A 22,583-nucleotide genomic window follows, 5' to 3' on the forward strand; every position below is an offset into this window, starting at 1 on the left:
TAAATAAGTCATTTGTTTTCCCCAGAATGGTGTTTATTCATCTCTAAAATTTCAAAAATTTTCATATGATAAATTTTCTTAGGTATTAAGTTTACTTTTAGTTAACTGTCCCATAATGTCAAGACCATGTACTCTTTCCATTATTTAGGGACTCTGGCTTTGCAGACATGGTAATGATGTGTTGTTTTTTTTGTTTTGTTTTTTTTTTTTTTGTTTTTTTTTTTTGAGAGAGAGAGAGAGCAAGAGTGCAAGCAGGGAAGGGGCAGAGGAAGAAGGACAGAGAATCCTAAGCGAGCTCCACGCCCAGTGCAGAGCCTGACATGGGGCTCTATCTCACAACCGTGAGATCATGACCTGAGCCAATATCAAGAGTCAGCAGCTTAATTGACTGAGCCACCCATGCGCCCCAACATGCACTTTAATTATAGGCATATCATTATCCTTTGCTGATTTGAACACAAGAGTTTTTTTTTTTTCTTTTAGCTTTAGATTTTTCCACTCCATTCATTATAGTTCCATCTAATTTTGCTGAGTGTTTTTTTTCTTTTACCTTTTTCTACAAGACAGAAATCACATTAAAAGCTTTTGACTTACCACTGTCATCTGTAGGAGAAATACTCTGTATCCCTTGGACAGTCCAGTGCCTGTTTTGATTTGGCTTTATCTTCAGTTTTTTCTCTGTAACTACCATAATATGAATTCAGAGTTGGTGTTCTTCACAGGTTTTTTTTCTTTGGTAAGCATAAGAGTACAGAAATGTATAAATATCCATCTAATTACTTAATGGAGTTCACTCTTAATTTTATTTGAGCTAATAAATGTTAAGGGCTTTTGATAATTACCAGTTAAACTTGAGTATTAAATTCCTCCTTAGGATTTTTAAGTGGCTAGACATATTTGAACCTGCATAGATTGATAGAGACTTAAGAAATGTCCGCAATTTTTCAAAAATCATGCTTATTTCCAAATACTTTAGGTTTATTGGTTTTTCTTCACATTAAATTCATTGTGTTTTTTTGATTATAGGTATTTGGAATGGAACTCGTTGGCTGCTTATTTTCTAGAAACTGGAATGTAAGAGAGATGGCTCTCAGGCGTCTTTCCCATGATGTTAGTGGGGCTCTGCTATTGGCAAATGGGGAGAGCACTGGAAATTCTGGGAGCAATGGTAGAAGCAGCCCGAGTGCTGGAGCCACCAGTGGGTCTTCCCAGACCAGTATCTCAGGAGATGTGGTAGAGGCATGCTGCAACGTTTTATCAATGGTCTGTGCTGACCCTGTCTACAAAGTGTACGTTGCTGCTTTAGTAAGTAGCTTTATTATATAACCAAAGCATTATGGTTGTGGTGTTTTTTTTTTTAAGCTAATAGATATCATCCTTAAAATCCAGTAAAACTACTTTACCTGATTTAATTTTGGAAAATTCAAGTTTTTATTCCATAATCCCAAGAATTACAATTTTCCATTTAATCTCTTCATTTGGATTTTACTTGTTTTAATCTATTCAAGTTTTATTATATACTATTGCCTTTTCTCCCCTAAGACAACAGTGTCTTGCTCTTCATATCTTTACATTTTCCTTACACCTTACATATGATCAGATTAAAAATGTTCTTAATGGATAGCAAGTGATCAAAGCTACTTAGATTTTTTTGAAAATTTGCCATTAGTTACACATTAAGGAGAACTGATTGTTAATATTGTTGTATGTAAATTCAGGATTCTTTTCACAGAGGAAGGTTCTAGGACACAGATGATTAAGTTTTTCTAATTTAACCTATTGGAAGTTGTGTTTCATAAATGAGATGGAATAAAGAGCTTGTTTCATTTGTAATTTTGGAGGCTATTTGACTTTTTTCATTCTGAGTATACATAACTTTAGAACAGTTTCTCAACCTCAGCAGTATTGACACTGAGCCAGATAATTATTTGTTGGGGGCAAGGGTGCTGTCTTGTGCACTGTAGGAGGTGTAGGAGCAACCCTGACCTCTCTCTACTGGATACCCATAACACACCTCTCTTACCCCTCCTCCCCATCATGACAACCCAGAATGTCTCCAGGCATTGCTGAGTGTCCCCGGAGGGATGCACTTGCCCCAATTCACAACCACTGCTTCAGAATAATTCTTACCTAGCCAGTTTCAAAACTCATTAATCCCTCTGCTTCCACTTTTTTTCTAATCACCCTATAACACCTATGCCTAATAAATCTTCTTTTTGAGAGGTAGTATAGCCTGATGGTTATGAACATGAATTTGGAGTCAGAACTGAGTGACCTCATAATTTATCATCCTAACTAGGATACTTAAATAATCTGCTAGTTCAACTGGGACTAGCATAGGTAATCTGGACATAAGGTTAAGATTATAGAGACCTTGATTCAAATTCTGGTTCTTCCACTGGCTAGCATTGTGATTTTAGGACTCTTTAATTTCAGGTTTCTCACCTATAAGGAAAATACTATCTCTTAGGTTTGAAATGAGATTATGTAAAACCTCTAATCATAATGTCTGGAACATTGAACATTGACTATACAGTAGCCATCAGTATTCCTTAAAGACCACTTTGATTATTCCCCAGCTTAGAAACCTTTAGGTGTTTCTGTTGCTTTAGCAGCATTTCCAAAAGTATATTCCGTGGAAGTTTGGCAGGATTGTGAAAACTTCCCTTGAAGACAGAGTTCTTTGTTCAGTTAAAATTGATAAGCAATGAATTACACAAATTAAATGAGTTGTTCACTGAAGGCTTCTAAGAACCTTCAGTAAGCTAATGTACATTGGAAATCTATGAGATCAAGGAGTAGGATGCATTATTTCCCAAATATTTCTTACCTTGGTCTATTTTTTCAAGTAGAATATTCAGGGACCAGCATAACATAAAGACCAATGTTCTTGGCCCAACTTTTAACCTCCTTCTTCTTACTGTTATCTAACACAAACCTTCAGACATACTTGACTATTCAATAGACTGCCTGTCTGGTTGTTGCTTAAGTTCAGATGGTTTCCCATCTAGTTAGTGAGCTGTAGAGGGAAGGGACTCAGAATCATACTATATTCTGATTCCTCTATAATTACTTAGTGCGCCAAGCATAAGGCAGGCAGAAGTGGTTCCTTCCCTTAAAGCTCTCCCTCCCCTCTGTCCTCCTTTTTCTTCCTCTCCCTCGCCATACCTAATTCTTTGCTGAACCTTTGGAGAGTTAATTTGTAGGCATCATGACATGGTATTTCACCTCATATACTTTAGCATATATCTCTTGAGAACAAATACATTCTTCTGTTCCAGCAATGTTCTTTACAGCTAAGCTGCAGACTTTCTTCAGTTTTCACCAGTTTTTCCATAATGTCTTTTTTTCTGTTTTAGGATCCAGTCCAGAAACTCACATAGCATTTAGTTATCATGCTCCCTTAATCTCTTCCCATCTGTGACAGCTCCTCAGTCTTTCCTTGTCTCGCATAGATCTTGACACTTTGAAAGTGTGCTGACCACTTATTTTGAACAATGTCCCTCATTTTGGGTTTATGATATTTCCTCATGATTAGGTTCAGTTTATGCATTTTTCACAAGAATATCAGAGATTTATGTGCATTCTTAATGCACTGTATCAAGGGGTACATGATGTGCCAAGTACTGGTGATGCTGTCCTTCATTCACTTGGTAAAGGTGATGTTTATGGGGTTCCTTGCTATAAAATGACAATAAATGTTTTGAGGCAGATACTTTGAAACTATGCAAAGACCCTGTTTCTCTTCAGAATTTCGCTCACTGGTTTTAGCATTTTTCAGTGGATCTTGTCTACAGCAGTTATTATTGTGGTATTCTAATGGTGACTTCCTATTTCTCTCATTCCTTCTACATTAATAGGAATTCTTCTATAAAGAGGAGCTGTCTCTTCTGCCTCATTGTGTATTTATTCAGTTTTTAAATTTTATCAATATAGGCTGATGAGTATTTTAGTCTGTGGGTTATAATGCAATCCTGTCATCATTTAAGTTATTGCTCATATTATTCCAGTTTTGGCCACTGGAAACTCTTTTCATTTTGAAATACATACTTTAAAAATTATAGAAATAGTTCAGAGCATTTCTTTCTACCCCATCTATTTATTTATTGTTTTTTATTTGTATCAATATGGATTCATGGATTATTTTATTTATGGGTTATAAATCTATTCCTATCATTATGTATTGTTTATTAAATTGTCTCAGATTATACCAGAGTCTCTGATGCTTTTCAAATGCAGTTAAACTGACCTTCAGGTTTCCCCTCCCCCCCCCCCCCCCCCCCCCCCCAGAAAACATTGAGAGCCATGCTGGTATATACTCCTTGCCATAGTTTGGCAGAAAGAATCAAACTGCAGAGACTTCTCCGGCCAGTTGTAGACACCATCCTAGTCAAGTGTGCAGATGCCAATAGGTAAGGCCCTATTGATGAACTGCTTCAAACCCTCTTATATTAAAAGCCTAGCAACAAGCCTCATACCTGGTGAGTATTTGATACATATTTATTAAATGAGGCTTTGAATATTGTTTTCTAAAATGAGATTTGAAATTAAAATGTAACACTGAAAGATTTTCAGCACTAGGGAGAAGGGCTAATGGCAAGTAAAAACCAGGCTAACAAACTGCATGGATAACCACATTATTGTGTTGTGATTTTCTTTTATTATAAAGCAATGTCCTTAATCTCAAGGCCAGTTGGTAAGAATAGTAGCTGATATAAATATAATCTCATTTTAGAGAATGAGTTACACAGGATAGGAACCTATAAGATCATTATACCTGGTTGAAAAAACCCAACCATTCCATATTTGCTGTGTAATGGAATTTTACTCTGACAGTTTATGTTTAAAACAACAATAACAAATTGCATATATCGTTGCAATATCCATAAAAACTGACAAGGAGCAAGAGTATTGCTAACTGGGAGAGTAGAGATAGTAAGGTAGAGAAGTGAGGCATGATCATAGTAAAATAAGCTCAGGCTGTGCCTTTATGAGACCACTGGTTCACTTTTATTTTCCCGTTCTGTGAAGTGGGAGGAAAAGATGACTTTTCACTTAGTGAGCATAGCTGGGAACAGTTGTTTGGTGGTTCTCACCTCTTCACATCCAGCCGGTCTCAGGTGGTAAGGAAGCATGGACTCACCCTTGTGCCTCTGCCATTACACCCATTTGGAGCTCTCTCAGCCCAGCCTTTGTCTTCCTCCTTCCATCGCATGCTGTCATTTGTAACTGGTCTCAAAAATTAGGTGCTTAGATGGGGCGCCTGGGTGGCGCAGTCGGTTAAGCGTCCGACTTCAGCCAGGTCACGATCTCGCGGTCCGTGAGTTCGAGCCCCGCGTCGGGCTCTGGGCTGATAGCTCAGAGCCTGGAGCCTGTTTCCGATTCTGTGTCTCCCTCTCTCTCTGCCCCTCCCCCGTTCATGCTCTGTCTCTCTCTGTCCCAAAAATAAATAAACGTTGGAAAAAAAAAAAATTAAAAAAAAAAAAAATTAGGTGCTTAGATTTGATTTGCTTCACATTTCATTACGTCTTTTTCCTCCATTGTTTTCTCTACCCAAGCCTATGGATTGAAAGTATTAGAGATTTTCTTATTAAGGAGAGTCCTATAATATCTCAAGAACATTAACAGGCAAATTAACAAATCATTAGCAAAATGCACAGAAAAACCACATGGGTTTGCAGTATGAGAATCAGTATTTTTCTGAAAACTTCATTGCTTTTGTGGCAGTTGTGTGCTTTCCAGAATTCTAAAGTTAGATTGTTTACCTGGTTGCTTCGATGATGGACATTATAAAAAATACAGTAGAGGTTTTAAGATACTTGGAACTCACTCTGGCTATGTAAGAGAACATGAAGGTTTTGGAGGGGAAGGTTTTGTTTTTAATTCAAGAGATTCTTAGTGAAAATTCAGAAATCAAAATGAGTCTTCTGTCTTTTTTAATGAAGTAATCAAAATATGCCTTTTATCTGATTTGCTATTTAAATCAACATTTGCTAAGAGCCACTAGTAAAGATTCTGTGCTTAACATAGATGAGGTAAAGCTTATGAAATTAGACCTTAAATAATGAATATTATCTGTAGCAACACTGTAAATTGATTTTAGTGGTGGAAAAGCAAACACTTGTGAAACTATTTTTTGCCACCTTTTCATATGGCATTACATTACTATTGTCCTTTTGTCCTTTTAATTTGTATTTTATCCAGGATAAGATCCAAGTCTGATGTTGCTTCTTTCATTTTTAGTCGCACAAGTCAGCTGTCTATATCAACCCTGTTGGAATTGTGCAAAGGCCAAGCAGGAGAGTTGGCAGTTGGCAGAGAAATACTTAAAGCTGGTAAAATCTTTTTACTTAAAATAAATGTAGCAGGTCTTATCATAATCCCATAATCTCTGATAGGGCAGCTGTATATAGGATTTTGAAGTAATTGTGTAAATTGATTCAGTCAGCTAACATTAGAAATAGGAATTAATCTAAACAATACTTAAAATGAATATAATTAGAGTATTTTTCTTGGTCTTTATGCTATTTTGATCATGTTTTAGATTTTAGTATCACTATTTTTCAGTTATTTGTTATTTCCTTTTTGTAGGATCCATTGGTATTGGTGGTGTTGATTATGTCTTAAGTTGTATTCTTGGAAACCAAACTGAATCAAACAACTGGCAAGAACTTCTGGGCCGCCTTTGTCTTATGGACAGACTGCTGTTGGAATTTCCTGCTGAATTTTACCCTCATATTGCCAGTACTGATGTTTCACAAGCTGAGCCTGTTGAAGTCAGGTAATTTTTCTTCTGCAAATATATTACTTTGTTCTTCCCTCCTACCCCATCCCTACCTTACCCCGCCCCCCCCTCCCCAAAGAAGGACACATTTTAGAAAGACTTAGAAACTACAGAACATATACAGGTTACTACTAATACCTTAATATTTGATTGACATAAAAACCTCAAGCCTGGGCTATTTAATTGAAAATATATAGATCCTTTGTACTGAAAGGACTGTTTTTAAATGTATAAGCTTCTTTTTATTTGTGTATATTTTGCAGTAGTTTTAACTTGTAATTGAATGTGTTTTTTTCTTTCAGGTATAAAAAGCTGCTGTCCCTCTTAACCTTTGCTTTGCAGTCCATTGATAATTCCCACTCAATGGTTGGCAAACTCTCCCGAAGGATCTATTTGAGTTCTGCAAGAATGGTTACTGCAGTACCCCATGTATTTTCAAAACTGTTAGAAATGCTGAATGTTTCCAGTTCCACTCATTTTACCAGGATGCGTCGTCGTCTGATGGCTATTGCAGATGAGGTGGAAATCGCTGAGGCCATCCAGCTGGGCATAGAAGACAATTTGGATGGTCAACATGACAGCTTTTTGCAGGCATCTGTCTCTAACAGCTTTCCTGAAACCACAGAGAACAGCTCCCTTGAGCACACAGACCATTTAGAGAAAACTGGAAAAGTGCTGTGTGCCACAAAACTGAGTGCCAATTCAGAAGACATTACTGACAGACTGGGCAGCATTTCAGTAGGACTTCCTAGTTCAACAACAATGGAGCAACCAAAGCCAGTGGTTCAAACTAAAGGCAGACCCCACAGTCAGTGTTTGAACTCCTCTCCTTTATCTCATCATTCCCAATTAGTGTTTCCATCCTTGTCAACTCCTTCTTCATCTGCCCCATCTGCACCAGTTGGTACCGGAACAGATATCGCTAAGCATAGACCTCAGGGATTCATTCCCTGCAAAATACCTTCTGCATCTCCTCAAACACAGCGTAAGTTTTCTCTACAGTTCCAGAGAAACTGTTCCGAAAACAGAGACTCAGATAAACTTTCCCCCATCTTTACTCAGTCAAGACCCCTGCCTTCTAGTACTATACACAGGCCAAAGCCGTCTCGACCTACCCCAGGTAATACAAGTAAACAAGGAGATGTCTCAAAGAATAGCATGACACTTGATCTGAAAAGTAGTACTTCCAAATGTGATGACAGCTTTGGTGGCAGCAGCAATAGCAGTAGTGCTGTTATACCCAGTGATGAGACAGTATTCACCCCAGTAGAAGAGAAATGCAGATTAGACGTCAATACAGAACTCAATTCCAGCATTGAGGACCTTCTTGAAGCATCTATGCCTTCAAGTGACACAACAGTAACTTTTAAGTCAGAAGTTGCTGTCCTGTCTCCTGAAAAGGATGAAAATGATGATACCTACAAAGATGATGTGAATCATAATCAGAAGTGCAAAGAAAAGATGGAAGCTGAAGAAGAAGAAGCTTTAGCAATTGCCATGGCAATGTCAGCGTCTCAGGATGCCCTCCCCATAGTTCCTCAACTACAGGTTGAAAATGGAGAGGATATCATCATTATTCAACAGGATGTAAGTACAAGTCTTAAAGAGATTAGAGTTTCTTTGTACCGCTAAAATCTAATTCAGAAATGATGTTTTTTACACAAGTTAATTAGAAGCAATTTTTCACATAGAATTACACATTGTATATAATATCGTGTCATTGCTTAAACACACACTCCTTGACTATTTCAAAGGCATTTCTGGTTGGTTCTATAATGGTGATCACTTCTGCATTTGCCATTGGTCACCAACACTGCCCATTCAGAGGTCAACTTTATAGGTAGTTTGGGAAGCCAGACTGAACAAGAATAATATTTTGCGAGGCTAATTTCACAGATCCTTCCTCTTTTAACTTAATAGTAAAAAGATTGCTTTCATTTAATATGTAGACACCCGAAACTCTACCAGGACATACCAAAGCAAAGCAACCTTACAGAGAAGACACTGAATGGCTAAAAGGTCAGCAGATAGGCCTTGGAGCATTTTCTTCTTGTTATCAGGCTCAAGATGTGGGAACTGGAACTTTAATGGCTGTTAAACAGGTAAATATCTGGTGAGCACATAAATGATTTAAATTATAAAAATGAAGCATGAGCAAATAAGAAAAGTAAAGGCTAGGTCCCTTTGTGTATATGCTTTTGTTCTTTGATTATCACAAACCTAAATTTCAAAGTAAATACTGCCAAAGCACCAAAAGCATCATGAATTCTATTGAAAAGCTGAAGCATGATTATTTTAACAAATTATAGAAACGATCCCTCAAAGTACAGTCTTTAAGTGTGACTATGCATGACGATTCTAAGATGCAACATCAAGGTGGGCCTCATAGTGGCTGTTTTTGGTTTTTGGTTGTGCTTTTTATAAACAGAGGTATGGTTTCATTACTCCTTTTAGCAATGTTACCAATGTACCATCATCTCGGGGGCTCTGGTAGTTTACTTTTTATGATGAGCATGCTTATCAAGATAAGAAAATAATGAAGTTTTCATTTTTAAATCACATTGGTTCTTCCATGAATTGGCTTTTCTCATTCTGTCTTCGGTTTGGGAGGATTGGCTATGTCCCATCTTTTTGTCACTTTTCTGATATTTCACTGCTTAAGCCACACCCTGTCTAAAAGCGTGTGAATTGGCTTCTCATGAAGTATCTACATTGCATCCATGAGCATAAATGCCAATTCCTATTATATAAGCTAATATGAATTTGCCCATTTTAGATCAGATTGTCAGTGAAAACTGTAAATAGAAATTCATCAGAATTAAAAACCTTGTAAACGTGGTTATTGAAACAGGTGACATATGTCAGAAATACATCTTCTGAGCAAGAAGAAGTAGTGGAAGCATTAAGAGAAGAGATCAGAATGATGAGCCATTTGAATCATCCCAACATCATTAGGATGTTGGGAGCCACATGTGAGAAGAGCAATTATAATCTCTTCATTGAATGGATGGCAGGTATGTTCATGTTTTAAATTACCAATAGTAGTACATGAATTTAACTTTCTGGTTGACGTTAAATTTAGGAAAAACTGATGAATACATATTTTTATTAAGTAGCTTGAATTTCTAAAAGCAAATCACCCTAATAATATAAACTATAAATAACTTGTCTTTATTTTTTTTTTTTATTTTTTTTTTTAAACGTTTATTTATTTTTGGGACAGAGAGAGACAGAGCATGAACGGGGGAGGGGCAGAGAGAGAGGGAGACACAGAATCAGAAACAGGCTTCAGGCTCTGAGCCATCAGCCCAGAGCCCGATGCGGGGCTCGAACTCACGGACCGCGAGATCATGACCTGGCTGAAGTCGGACGCTTAACTGACTGCGCCACCCAGGCGCCCCTAAATAACTTGTCTTTAAATACAAATAAAATATTGTCTCTAACTTTTAAACTTTTTCACTGGTTTATTTTTGAGAGAGACAGAGACAGAGTGTGAGCAGGGGAGGGGCAGAGAAAGAGGCAAACACAGAATCCGAAGCAGGCTCCAGGCTCTGAGCTGTCAGCACAGAGCCCTACACGGGGCTGAACCTTACAAACCTCGAGATCATGACCTGAGCGGAAGTCGGACGCTTAACCAACTGAGCCACCCAGGCGCCCCTCTGTGTTTCTTTTTAAATGATTATATAGCATTCTTTTATAAGAATAATTTTTTTTAAACTGCTATGTATAAGACCCATATTTTTCCAGGTGGCTGTCATTAGTTGGACAGATTTGAGATGTTTTAACATGACAATATAAAAGTGAAATTAAGATATAACTTGGAGGGGCACCTGGGTGGCTCAGTTGGTTAGGCATCTGACTTGGGCTCAGGTCACGATCTCATGGTTCTTGAGTTCAAGCCCCACATTGGGACCTGTGCTGACAGCTCAGAGCCTGGAGTCTGCTTCAGATGCTGTGTCTCCCTCTCTCTCTGCCCCTCCCCAGCTCGTGCTCTCTCTCAAAAATGAATAAATGTTAAAAATAAATAAATAAATAAAAAAGAAAAAAGATACAACTTGGAAAAATTAAGCAATGAAGCATAAAATTGAACCTTATCTATGTGAATAAATAATGACAAAATATACCATATACAGTAAAACAAGTAACTTGGGATGTAACGAATGAATAAGTGGTTTAACTTTTTAGATTTTTTGTGTTTGTGTTTGTGTGTGTTTAATATGTTCTCTGATGTTGGTCATAGCTAGGTTGATGGTTGTTTTCAGGTTGACTATTACAAATACTTCTCAGTGAGGTTTACTGAGTTTGTGACTTGTACCAGGTCACAACTAGTAGATAATAGAACATGAAGCCTAATGCTCGATCTTCTGGCTCCTCCTATTCTCTTTACCTTCTGCTAAGTAACATGTTAGCACTGTTTATTTAAGTCTTATTATTAAGAAAGGTATTTTGGGGGTGCCTGGGTGGCTCATTCGGTTAAGTGTCTGACTTTGGACATGATGTCGCAATTTGTGAGTTGAGCCCCACCTCGGGCTCTGTGCTGACATCTCAGAGCCTGGAGCTGCTTCAGATTCTCTATCTCCCTCTCTGCCCCTCCCCTGCTCACGTACTCTCCCTCAAAAACAAACAAACATTAAAAAAGTTTTTTTAAAGGTATTTTGGGGGTACCTGGATGGCTCAGTTGATTGAGCATTAGATTCTTGATTTTGGCTTATCTCACGGTCATGAGATCAGGCCCCACATTGGGCTCCACACTGGGGGGTGAAGCCTGCTTAAGAATCTCTCTCCCTCTCCCCCCTATAATGCTCTCTCTCTCAAAAAAAAAAAAAAAAGTGTTTTATGTATCTATCAAAAAGAGAGGTGAATGGTACATTTCAGAAATGGCTCCATGTAAAACTATTAAGTTTTAAAGCTTTCTGAAATCTTGACCTCCCAAAAAACTAGTTCATGAAAGTTTGATGAAAATGTCTAATTGTTAGGAATGTGTTAGTTTTTAAATCAGTTTCACTTCTGATGCAGTGTATAAATATAACATTCCATACATGAATGTGAGTTCATGTGGTGCAAGCTAATGTAACCAAAATGTAATCAATGGTTTTAATTTGGCTTAAATTTATGATAACTATCATTACATGTTTGTCTTAAAGGGGGATCTGTGGCTCATTTGCTCAGTAAATATGGAGCCTTCAAAGAATCAGTAGTTATTAACTATACTGAACAATTACTTCGTGGCCTTTCATATCTCCATGAAAACCAGATCATTCACAGAGATGTCAAAGGTAAGAATTCTTTTCATTACTACCTATTAGCAAGAGGTAGAAATCAAATGTAGTTTTAAAACTCAGACCTTTGTTGATAATTTCTAACTTGAGATTATCTATGGGACTGTTTCCCCTGAGTAACTCAAATCACTAGAATCATTCTAAGCAAAAGGAACCTTTGGAATCATATAATCTGCCTTCCTTAGGCTGTGACTTTTCCATTCTTACTGCTGATTTTTTTTTTTTCAGTCTGATAACTAATGGCAAACCAAGTATAAAATTCAGGTCTCTGATTACCTTTCTTGGTCTCCTGATTTCTACTGCCTCCCCAAAAGTTCCCATTCCTGGTTTTATTTAAAATAACTGGGATATTATGAACTTTTTTGAGAAAAAGCCTTTCAAATCTTTTGCAGTTTATTTTGTTTAAGAGCAGCTTTGGTTTCCTGACATGAAAGTCTTTGGCTAGTATTTGACAGTGTGTATTTTGAATTGGTCTTAGGTATATTTCAACAAATTTTGTCTTAAAATGTAAGCTACACTAAAACTTTAATGTTGAGGGAAGGTTTTTGTTGGGATTCATTATATTAAAGATTTTCAACACTTAGTGACATTTCACTAAATGTCTGCCTTTGTATCTCTTTATGCCTTCTTACTTTCATCTTCCCTTTGAGGATTTGGGATTTTATTTGTTTTACATGTCGATACCTGTGTGCCTTCGAATTGAGAGGGGAGAGTTCTCTGAACCTCTGACATACCCACTTCTTCTGTGATTGTCCTATTAGTAGTATTTTACTGAGATTTGAATCCTTTTGTTTTTTAACATACAAAGTCATTTGCTGTTTTTGTTGACAGGTGCCAATTTGCTAATTGACAGCACAGGTCAGAGACTGAGAATTGCAGATTTTGGAGCTGCAGCCAGGTTGGCATCAAAAGGAACTGGTGCAGGAGAGTTTCAGGGACAGTTATTGGGGACAATTGCATTTATGGCACCTGAGGTGAGAAGCAGCTTTGAGTGTGCTGAAAGAAAATATCTGGAGTTCTATGTGACAGAATTATAGCAAATTAGTTTGCGGTGTTATTCAGTATATGCTTACCACTTAGAAGTCCATGAGTCTAAAAATAAGGTTTTAATGGTATCCTTGATTTCAGACTCTTAATCCCTGCCTTTCTATCTTGGTCTTGACAAAATTTTAAAAGATGGGTTTTTGTAGATTTGCTTAAAAGCTATTTCTAACAAAGAATTTTGGGGTAATTTATACTACTTGTTTTGTAGTAAGCCCAAAGTGCACATAATTAGAAATCTTAACAACTGTTCTCTCTCTATTCAAAAGGGAGATGACACAGAAGCAGGACTTAATAGAAGTTTAAGTAAACATTACAATTCTGAATTAGGCTTCTTTTGTGTTCAGAACTCTTTGTGTTCATATGTAATGATAACTGGTTGTCCTTTGGCCCCATAGTTAACTTTTAAGTGCACTGGGGCTGCTTTGAAATTCTGTGATGTGATCCTTCTTCAGAATCTCCCAGTTCTCCAAAATATTTTTTGTACCACACAGATTAAGTTTGTTGATGAAATAAATGAGACATCAGACTAGTCCATGGAATTGCTGTTTGTACCATTGTTCTGGTTTGAAATAAAAAAACTAGAATCCATAACTACAGAATGTCTTTGTCTTTTTTTAATGGATCCTATTTCCAAATTAACTCTCTTTTTCTATTTTAGGTACTAAGAGGTCAGCAATATGGTAGGAGCTGTGATGTATGGAGTGTTGGCTGTGCTATTATAGAAATGGCTTGTGCTAAACCACCCTGGAATGCAGAAAAACACTCCAATCATCTTGCTTTGATATTTAAGGTATTTATGATATAAAAATTACTTCTTTCCACTAAAATTGGCAGGAGGAAGATTTTCATGGGTTCTCCTTAACTCTCAATCTAATGTCCAGGTAGATCTTCCTTGAAATAAATATGTATGTATACATATGCAGGAATTCATATGGTGCGGTGAATGCTGGCAGCATGTACAGTTGGTTCTCATTTTTCACAGTAGTTAGGCTCCATAAAGTCATTGTGAACAATGAGTTAGCAAATAATGAGTCATTGTTCCTAGGTGAAATACGTGTATATCTCAGACTTTCAAGTGTAAAAATGTAAAGCTCTTCCTTCCTGTATATAATCCACAAATTTTTACAATCTGATTTACTATTTTCTGTATTTAAAAAATGTACACCTAAGTCAGGTGCCAAATCCTGTCTGTCCATTTCCATCAAAGAATAGAATAGTTGAGATTTTTAGCTTTTGATCCAGACATGTGCTAGGTAAAAGCTAGGGCTTTGCAGCCATACAGACCTGGTTTCAAACCCTGGTTCCATAAAGCCGTGTGACTAGGGAAATGATTTCTGTCTACCCTCTGTTTTCTTGGTTATAAAATAGGTATAATAACAGCACCTACTTCATGGGATTATTATGGGAACAAACAAAATTACCTCTGGGTCTTAGTGAAGCCCTTAGCACACAGCTGTCTGTGTGCACAGTGACTAGTATCAGTCCTGTGCACTGGCTCCCCAGCACCTCACACCTGCCATAACTTCTTCCAGCCCTTTTCACACTCCTAGAACTTCCTCATTCAGTGCAGGTGTGTTTCTAATGTACTGGCCAGGTTTGGTCTTACTCACTTGGAATAGCTCGCTGTGCTGAATATTAGAAAATGCATGATGAAGCAAAGATCACAAAAGCCATACTGGAGAATGAATATGAGTAAAGCATATAGTAAACTGAATACTCTTCCTGTCTGACCATTTTGATGCACTTAGTCTTGTTCATTTGAGACAGTAAGGAAAACCATAGATCGACCTGATCCGGATGTAGTTGATCAATCTAAAATCCTAAAATTTGAAGGTTCTTGAATGAAGCCTCCCATCCAGCGGGTGAGTTTTTGCACAGATTGTCAGAAGGAAGTCCATCCACTGTAGCCTCAGTGCCTGTGTACAGGATGCACGTACAGAGGCTTTGAAATCTATGCACATGTACTAATACATCAGAAGTTCCAATCGTGGCAAGTTTCAACACAGGTGGTTTTCTTAACAGATTGCAAGTGCAACTACTGCTCCATCGATCCCTTCACATTTGTCTCCTGGTTTACGGGATGTGGCTCTTCGGTGTTTGGAACTTCAACCTCAGGATAGACCTCCATCAAGAGAGCTACTGAAGCATCCAGTCTTCCGTACTACATGGTAGCCATTGACACAAACTATAATGGGGACAGGATGCTCATCAAGAGAAAAAAACTTTTGTGGGGAACCACGTTGATAATCTGCTGGCCTTCATGCCAACGAACAGCTATGAACAAGACCAGTGGGAACCCTTACCTAAGTATGTGATTGACAAATCATGATCTGTACCTAAGCTTAGTATGCAAAAGTCCACAGTTTGTGCAGACACTATAAACTGTGCCTTTCAAAGAACTGGCCATAGGTAAACAGAAAAGCAATGAAGTTTGCATGACTAATGAACAGCAGCATATTTTGGGGTTTTTTGGAGCACTTTTTCAGCAATATTAGCAGCTGAGGGGCTCAGGATCTATTTTAATGTTTCAATTATTCTTCCATTTCATATCATGATCACAGGCAGGGGGTTCTGCAATTCCGTTCAGTTTTTTGTCACTGGCTATAAATCAGTATCTGCCTCTTTTAGATCGGAATATGCTATAAGTAGCAGTAAATAAATATATTTTTAAAAGTTGATGACTTCTTTATGAACCACAGTTGACCTTTATTTTTTAAATGCCTGGGCAGTTGTGGTTCACTGTGCATTTTACTGTTGGCCCATTCATTTCGTTTTTGGAAATTATGGTTCTATATTTTCATTTCACCTTCACTTTTGTTTAATATTCAGGGAAAGGTGATCTTTTCAAACCAGAAAAAAAAAATAGAACTAGATGTGAACTAGAGTTTATTAAATATCTTGCTATTGCAAGTGTTTTTTTTTAATACAGATTAATTTTGTTTTTTTAAATTGGAATATAATAAAATACTACCTTCATTGAGTCAGTCACTGCTCTTTTCATGCAGGTTAAATATAAATTCAGTGAAAATCAACTATTCTTTGTGATGCAGCTCACAACCAAGATCAAGATTACCTTGAAATTTATTTGAGTTCTTTTAATGTATTGGTTTCTTTCATAGGAAACTTCACACCATTGAAGTCTTACTTTGTATGTAACAATCCATCATTCGTCATCACCACTAATAATAACATGAAACTGCTATTTTCCTTCTACCATGCATCATCTCTTTCCACTAGGCCTGGCTGACCATTAAAGAAAAATTAACTAATGGCCCAACTATTAATAATAGCGTTTGTACAAAATAAATCTGCTTGGGACTTTGAAAATGTGTTCAGAAAGAAAAGTCAAATGGATTCCACTTACTAATCCTTGAATTTTGCACAATTATCTAATGGTTTTCATCTGAGTGGAATTCAGATACATGGAATCTAGAAGGAAAATGGCAGCTCTTTTATCCTTTTTTTGCGAGTCTTTTAAAATCAAGTACTGATTAAATATTTAATACAGCTTTTTGAGATGTTAAATTTTAACTCTTCAGACGCCAGTTGAATTGTTGCAGAATGAAACAGAATTGGTTATTCTCAAAGACTCAGGATAAACTAAATAAGCTATATAGAGTACATTTTAAATGTACAACACAAATTGGAAGTAAAATAAGTTACAAGTTAAGTTTACAGGGATATATTGCATATAATTTTTAAAAGACAGTTTTGGTTTTTTGGGTTTTTGTTTTTTTGTTTTTTTGGTTTTTTTTCTATGTGAATGTGTCTCTTAGTGAAATTTTACATTCCTTTGTTTTGGAAGATTGGCAATATTTGAAGAGTTAAAAATAGTACCGAAATGTGAAGTTTGGTAGCTCTACATGTGTTGTACTTGACTTTCTTTTTTATTTTCTATCTTTTGTGTGTGACTACTTAGAATTTTCACAACTCTAATAAGATTGTTTCCAAGTTTCTCATGTGCAAGCTTTAACGGATGCACTCTTGCCATTTGATGTACTGGAAGATCACTGGTCAGATCAATACTGTGTCTGACAGAAATGTAAACTGTATAAACTGAGGAACCTCAGCTAATCAGTATTACTTTGTAGATCACATGCCCACCACATTTCAAACTCAAACTGCCTCTAGATGTCCAAATCCATTGTTTGAGTTTGTTTGCAGTTCCCTCAGCTTGCTGGTAATTGTGGTGTTTTGTTTTTTGTTTTGTTTTCAATGCAAATGTGATATAATATTCTTATTTTCTTTGGATCAAAGCTGGACTGAAAATTGTATTGTGTAATTATTTTTGTGTTCTTAATGTTATTTGGTACTCAAGTTGTAAATAATGTCTACTGCTGTTTATTCCAGGTTCTACTACCTCAGGTGTCCTATAGATTTTTCTTCTACCAAAGTTCACTTTCACAATGAAATTATATTTGCTGTGTGACTATGATTCCTAAGACTTCCAGGGCTTAAGGGCTAACTTCTATTAGCACCTTACTATGTAAGCAAATGTTACAAAAAAAAAAAAAAATCTCTGGGTTAAGAAAATTTGGCTTAAATGTATCCTTTGTTATTTTAAATATATCAAGATATTTTAATTAAAATTTTTACCCCATTGAACCAATTTTATAGTATTTGTACCTATTTTGGTGTTTTGTCTTTATAGTAAATAAAAGTTTTTGAACAAAGGTTGGTAATTTTATTTATTTTGCCAGCTGCCCCATTATGTCTTTTATGGTTGAAGTATTCAAACCACCATCACATGTTCCTAGTAGTTGTCAAGACTCATTCAAATCCAGAACAAGGTGACTGTTTTATAGAGGTTCCTCCATTGGGAGTTTCATGCTTCTTCATGACTGGATTCAGAGTATGCCTTTGTGACAGGACTATCACAGAGGTGATGCTATGCTCTTCTTAGTGTGTCTTACCAGGAGGCGCTTACGAAGTCAGTCTGTCCAGATGCTGGTGATATTAATTAACTGATCATCTGAGTAGGCTTCACCAATACAAAGTTATCCTTTCCCTTTATAATTAATATGTAGCTTTATGTTAAGTATTTTGCAGAGGTAATATTTTGAGCCTACATAGTTTGTTCTTCATTCACCATTAACTCTCTGCTCTTTGCTTTCTTGAATTCTGAATTATTACTCTTTTAGTTGCCAGATGGTGATTTTCTAGTTCCTGCATTCCTTCTGTATTTTATTAATGGGAATTTTGCTATAATGACTTATTATTTATAACAAAATGGATTTGCAGATTCCTATTCAGTGAGAGCAAATCCATTATTGTCATCATGTATTTGTTCAAATTGTCATCCTTAGCCACTGGGTGCCTCTGAAAGCTAGCTTCTCTGTCCACTGGCAAGCCACCATTCTTCTCTGAACACTTCCATACTTTCAGACCTATCTTGTGTGTCTTCCACTTCAGCCTGGAGATAAGCCATTTTCCAAAGATTTCTTTGATGGAAACTGGTATTTAAAAACAGGATGGTACTCTCTCTTTCTGCCTCTCTCTCTCAAAATACACTTTATTTAAAAAGTGGGGGGTGCCTGGGTGGCTCAGTTGTTTAAGTGTCTGACTCTTGATTTTGGCTCAGGTCATGATCTTGCAGGTCATGAGTTCAAGCCCCATGTCGGGTTCTGCACTGGCAGTACAGAGCCAGCTTGGGAATCTCTCTTTCTCCCTCTCTCTCTCAAAATAAATGGATAAACTTTAAATAAATCAATAAATAAAAACAGGGTCCCTCTTTACATATTTTTAACTCCTTTCCTGGACAGTAAAAACTCTGACTCCCATTTACCTCAATATATCTTGTTCAAGTCCTCCACCCACGTAACCAATCTCCAATCTTCCTAATCCCCTTCAGGCTGCCTTCTCTCCCTGGGGCCCAACCCCTGCTGGACTGCCTTTGTTCCAGCTTACCTATGGGCTTTAGTATATATGTTTTATATATATATATATATTTTTTTTTTAAAGCTATCTTACATGTATACATAAAAGTCACATATATTATAGCGTGTGTGTGTGTGTGTGTATGAGATTTCCAATATTCCTCCTGGCCCCATTTATTCACAGCCCCCCCCGCCCACTATCAACATCTAAGGGTTTTTTGACAAGAAGAGGAACTCTTTAAAAAAAATTTTTTTTAATATATTTTAAGTGAAAATTCTAACTCTTTTTAACATAATCTACCTTATGTGGCTTTACAAGTTATGTACTTTCACATAAATACTACTACTGTTCCCAGGCAGCATAGATGAAACTTAATTGATTCTGTTAATTAATTCTGTTCACACAACTGTTTAAATCGTATGGTGTTTAAAAAAAACAAAAACTGTCCTCTTACATTAACCTGCTGAGAATGGGAATGAAGATTTACTCACCAGCTAGTATTTGTCAGTCACACCCTGGAACACAGTGATTATACTCCATTTCACAAATGCAGAAAGGGGGCAATTTCAATCATTCTGCAATTCAAGCTACACCAGCCAGTGAGCTCACGTGGCCTGCCCCACAGTTTTAGTCTTAGATTGTACCTGTGGTTATGTACTCATTTCCACTTTTATCCTTCATTTTTCTGCCAGTAGTCATTTCTCACAGGACCAAACTTAACAGAAACAAGATGAATCAACCCTGCAAAACAGGTAATGTCACTGAGTAAGTGTGGGTTCAGAGGGCATTTTGTGTCTACATCTGTTTTAAAGCTTCTGTATTATTTGAAAATGTGTGTCTTTTATATAGCCTCTAGATATTACTGCTGAAGGGTACACTTGTGTCATTTTCAGAAAACATTACTTTTGAGAACAGGTTTTTGCCTCAGGAATTAAAATAAATTCTATTGTGGGGCACCTGGGTGGCTCAGTCGGTTAAGCGTCCGACTTCAGCTCAGGTCATGATCTCACAGTCTGTGAGTTCGAGCCCCGCGTCGGGCTCTGTGCTGACAGCTCAAAGCCTAGAGCCAGCTTTGGATTCTGCGTCTTTCCTCTCTCTCTGCCCCTCCCATACTCATGCTCTGTCTCTCAAAAAATGAATAAATGTTAAAAAAAATTTTTTTTTAATTCTATTGTTCTTTGATTCTATTTAAGTGATGTTAATAATTGTGTAAAAGGATGATACTGTCAGGTTAGAGATAATCTAGAAAAATGTTGGTGTATCATGCTTACACAGAAAAGCCAATGAATGCATACGTGAACTAATACAGTAATACACTTGTTACAGAATAAAATGCAGGAAATACTGAAGCCACTGGGGAAAACAGTGACTAACAGAAACTTTTGCAAACTATCTTTATGTGTCATGACAATTTTTAGGTTTGTCCTTTATTTTATTTTTTTTAACGTTTATTCATTTTTGAGAGACAGAGACAGAGAATGAGTGAGGGAGGGGCAGAGAGAGAGGGAGACACAATCCAAAACAGGCTCCAGGCTCTAAGCTGTCAGCACAGAGCCTGACTCGGGCTTGAACTCATAAACCACAAGATCATGACCAGAGCCGAAATTGGATGCTTAACCGACTAAGCTACCCCTAGGTTTGTCCTCTCTTAATTTTAAGCTGTAAGCAAAAATCTCAGGTTAAAATGACATAAGGGAAGAAAGGATGGGCCTTTTAAAGTAGGTCATTAGGATGGACCTAGAAACCAGAGAGCATGAAACATAACCTAGATCACATCTGGCTCTGCCAATTGCCATTTGACTCTCTGAACCTCCATTTCTGCTTCTATGAAATCAAAGTGACAATGTTATGTGAAGGAGAAGAACCTATGTAAGTGACCAAGAATTGCCAGGTACATTGGATACACAATATATGTTTGTATGAATGAATGAGTGACCCCAAGGGCATAGACTCAAATACTTCTTTGTGGCTAGAAGGGTCTTTAGCAGGGCTTGTGGCCAACCTGAGAGTTTATGCCAAATTCACATCCAAGAAAGGGGTCAGAGCTCACCACACTGAAATGGGGGAAAAAAAACAGAACAAAACAAAAAGTACTGCCAAAGCCTTTAAATTTTCAAAAGAAGCTGGAAATCTGGATTTTATCTGTAATTTCCTGGTTTTTAAACATTAGAAACTAATTTAAAATTTGGATTAGGAACTGTAGGCTAACCAAAATTCATATGCTAGATTTGACCTGTGGCTAGCCACTTATTAATCTCTGATTTTGGTCCAGGCTTATAAAACAAAAGAAGGTAGAAAACAGGAGTAGAATCGCCACTTTGGAAAAGTGGGTCTAGGACTTTTGTCTTCAAAGAGCTATGAGATGGGGAGAAAGTGGAGATGCTGATTATAGATGCTAGAAAACTAACCTCTGAAGAGAAAATCAATGTCTAATTATATGCGCTGATGTGAAATGTTTACCACTAAAGTGTGATTAGCAGGTAGCAAATTCTGCATATGGAGCATTCAAATATACCATTACTGTGATCTAGATAACTTTGTGAATTTATTTGACAATAGATAGGCATTATCCGTGACTAAAGGACTCCATCCATGACTGAAGCCAGTCTTACCACTTTGTAATTAACCCAGAATCACCATAGCCCAGGCCTCATGGCCCTCCTACTTTGCCAGCCATGTAGAGATAAACTTGGGCTAACCTGATGATGTAAGAGGCAAAGGCATCATGCACCAAGTTCCTTTTCCCACAGTACTGAAATTCCTGTCAGAGTTTATTTTTGAGATTACTAAATGCTATTTCCCCTTGAAGTTAATTTGCTGAAGGAGATTTCTCAACGTGTATAAAGACATACTGAGGATGAGGGTGTGACTAGGGTGAAAGGGGGAGAAAGAGAAGAGGGAGAAAAAACATGGTATGAGAGATACTGAAAAATCCTTGGCACCAAGTGGCATGACTGCATTTGTATTTTGTAAAGATCACTCTAGTAGCATCTTAAAGAATCAAACCAGTTAGTAGCAGAGGCAGGTACAAAGTCAGAAGATACCTGCAGTGTCCAGATAAGAAATTAAGAAGGGAGAGTGACATCACGGCAGCATAAAAAGGTCCCTATCAAAACTGAATCATGAGGAGGGGAGCCTGGGTGGCTCAGCTGGTTTAGCGTCCCACTTCAGCTCAGGTCACGATCTCATGGTTTGTGAGTTCAAGCCCCGAATCGGGCTTTGTGCTGACAGCTCAGAGCCTGGAACCTGCTTCGGATTCTGTGTCTCCTTCTCTCTCTGCCCCTAACCCATTCTCATTCTGTCTCTGTCTCTCTCAAAAATAAATAAAAACATTTTAAAAAATTAAAAAAAAAAAACTGAATCATGAGGAAAAAGCAAAAGTGAACAGACTGATAAAAGTAAGGGGACTGAATCAGTAATCAACTCCCCAAAAAGAAAAGCCCAGGACTAGATTTTTGCACAGGTGAATTCTATCAAACATTTAAAGAGTTAATATCCTTCTCAAACTTTTCCCAAAAAATGAAGACAAAGGAACAGTCCCAAACTCATTTCATGAGGCCACCATTACCCTGATAACATAGCCCTAAGGACTCTATAAG

The 22,583-nt window shown here is 37.2% G+C and overlaps 1 protein-coding gene and 1 long non-coding RNA gene across 3 annotated transcripts in view; one reads left to right on the forward strand and one right to left on the reverse strand.

The window, feature by feature from the left end:
- MAP3K1 (mitogen-activated protein kinase kinase kinase 1) overlaps positions 1-17,780 on the forward strand; it is a 77,324-nt gene extending 59,544 nt beyond the window's left edge. For both annotated transcript variants that reach the window (XM_030321212.1, XM_030321219.1), the window contains exons 10-20: positions 1,027-1,305; positions 4,291-4,412; positions 6,244-6,335; positions 6,592-6,781; positions 7,087-8,371; positions 8,734-8,886; positions 9,636-9,798; positions 11,929-12,060; positions 12,895-13,037; positions 13,766-13,897; positions 15,130-17,780. In XM_030321212.1, the coding sequence (XP_030177072.1) occupies positions 1,027-1,305; positions 4,291-4,412; positions 6,244-6,335; positions 6,592-6,781; positions 7,087-8,371; positions 8,734-8,886; positions 9,636-9,798; positions 11,929-12,060; positions 12,895-13,037; positions 13,766-13,897; positions 15,130-15,279 (2,841 nt within the window). In that variant the 3' untranslated portion in view covers positions 15,280-17,780. The remainder of the gene's footprint in view (positions 1-1,026; positions 1,306-4,290; positions 4,413-6,243; positions 6,336-6,591; positions 6,782-7,086; positions 8,372-8,733; positions 8,887-9,635; positions 9,799-11,928; positions 12,061-12,894; positions 13,038-13,765; positions 13,898-15,129) is intronic.
- Positions 7,346-22,583, reverse strand: part of LOC115518043 — a 40,193-nt gene continuing 24,955 nt past the window's right edge. Inside the window, exons 2-3 of the long non-coding RNA XR_003970153.1 lie at positions 19,629-19,725; positions 7,346-7,397 (exon numbers count right to left, since the gene is read on the reverse strand). This is a non-coding gene — a long non-coding RNA (uncharacterized LOC115518043). The remainder of the gene's footprint in view (positions 7,398-19,628; positions 19,726-22,583) is intronic.

Source organism: Lynx canadensis, chromosome A1 (assembly GCF_007474595.2).
Source record: "Lynx canadensis isolate LIC74 chromosome A1, mLynCan4.pri.v2, whole genome shotgun sequence".
In the NCBI taxonomy this organism is placed as follows: domain Eukaryota; kingdom Metazoa; phylum Chordata; class Mammalia; order Carnivora; family Felidae; genus Lynx; species Lynx canadensis.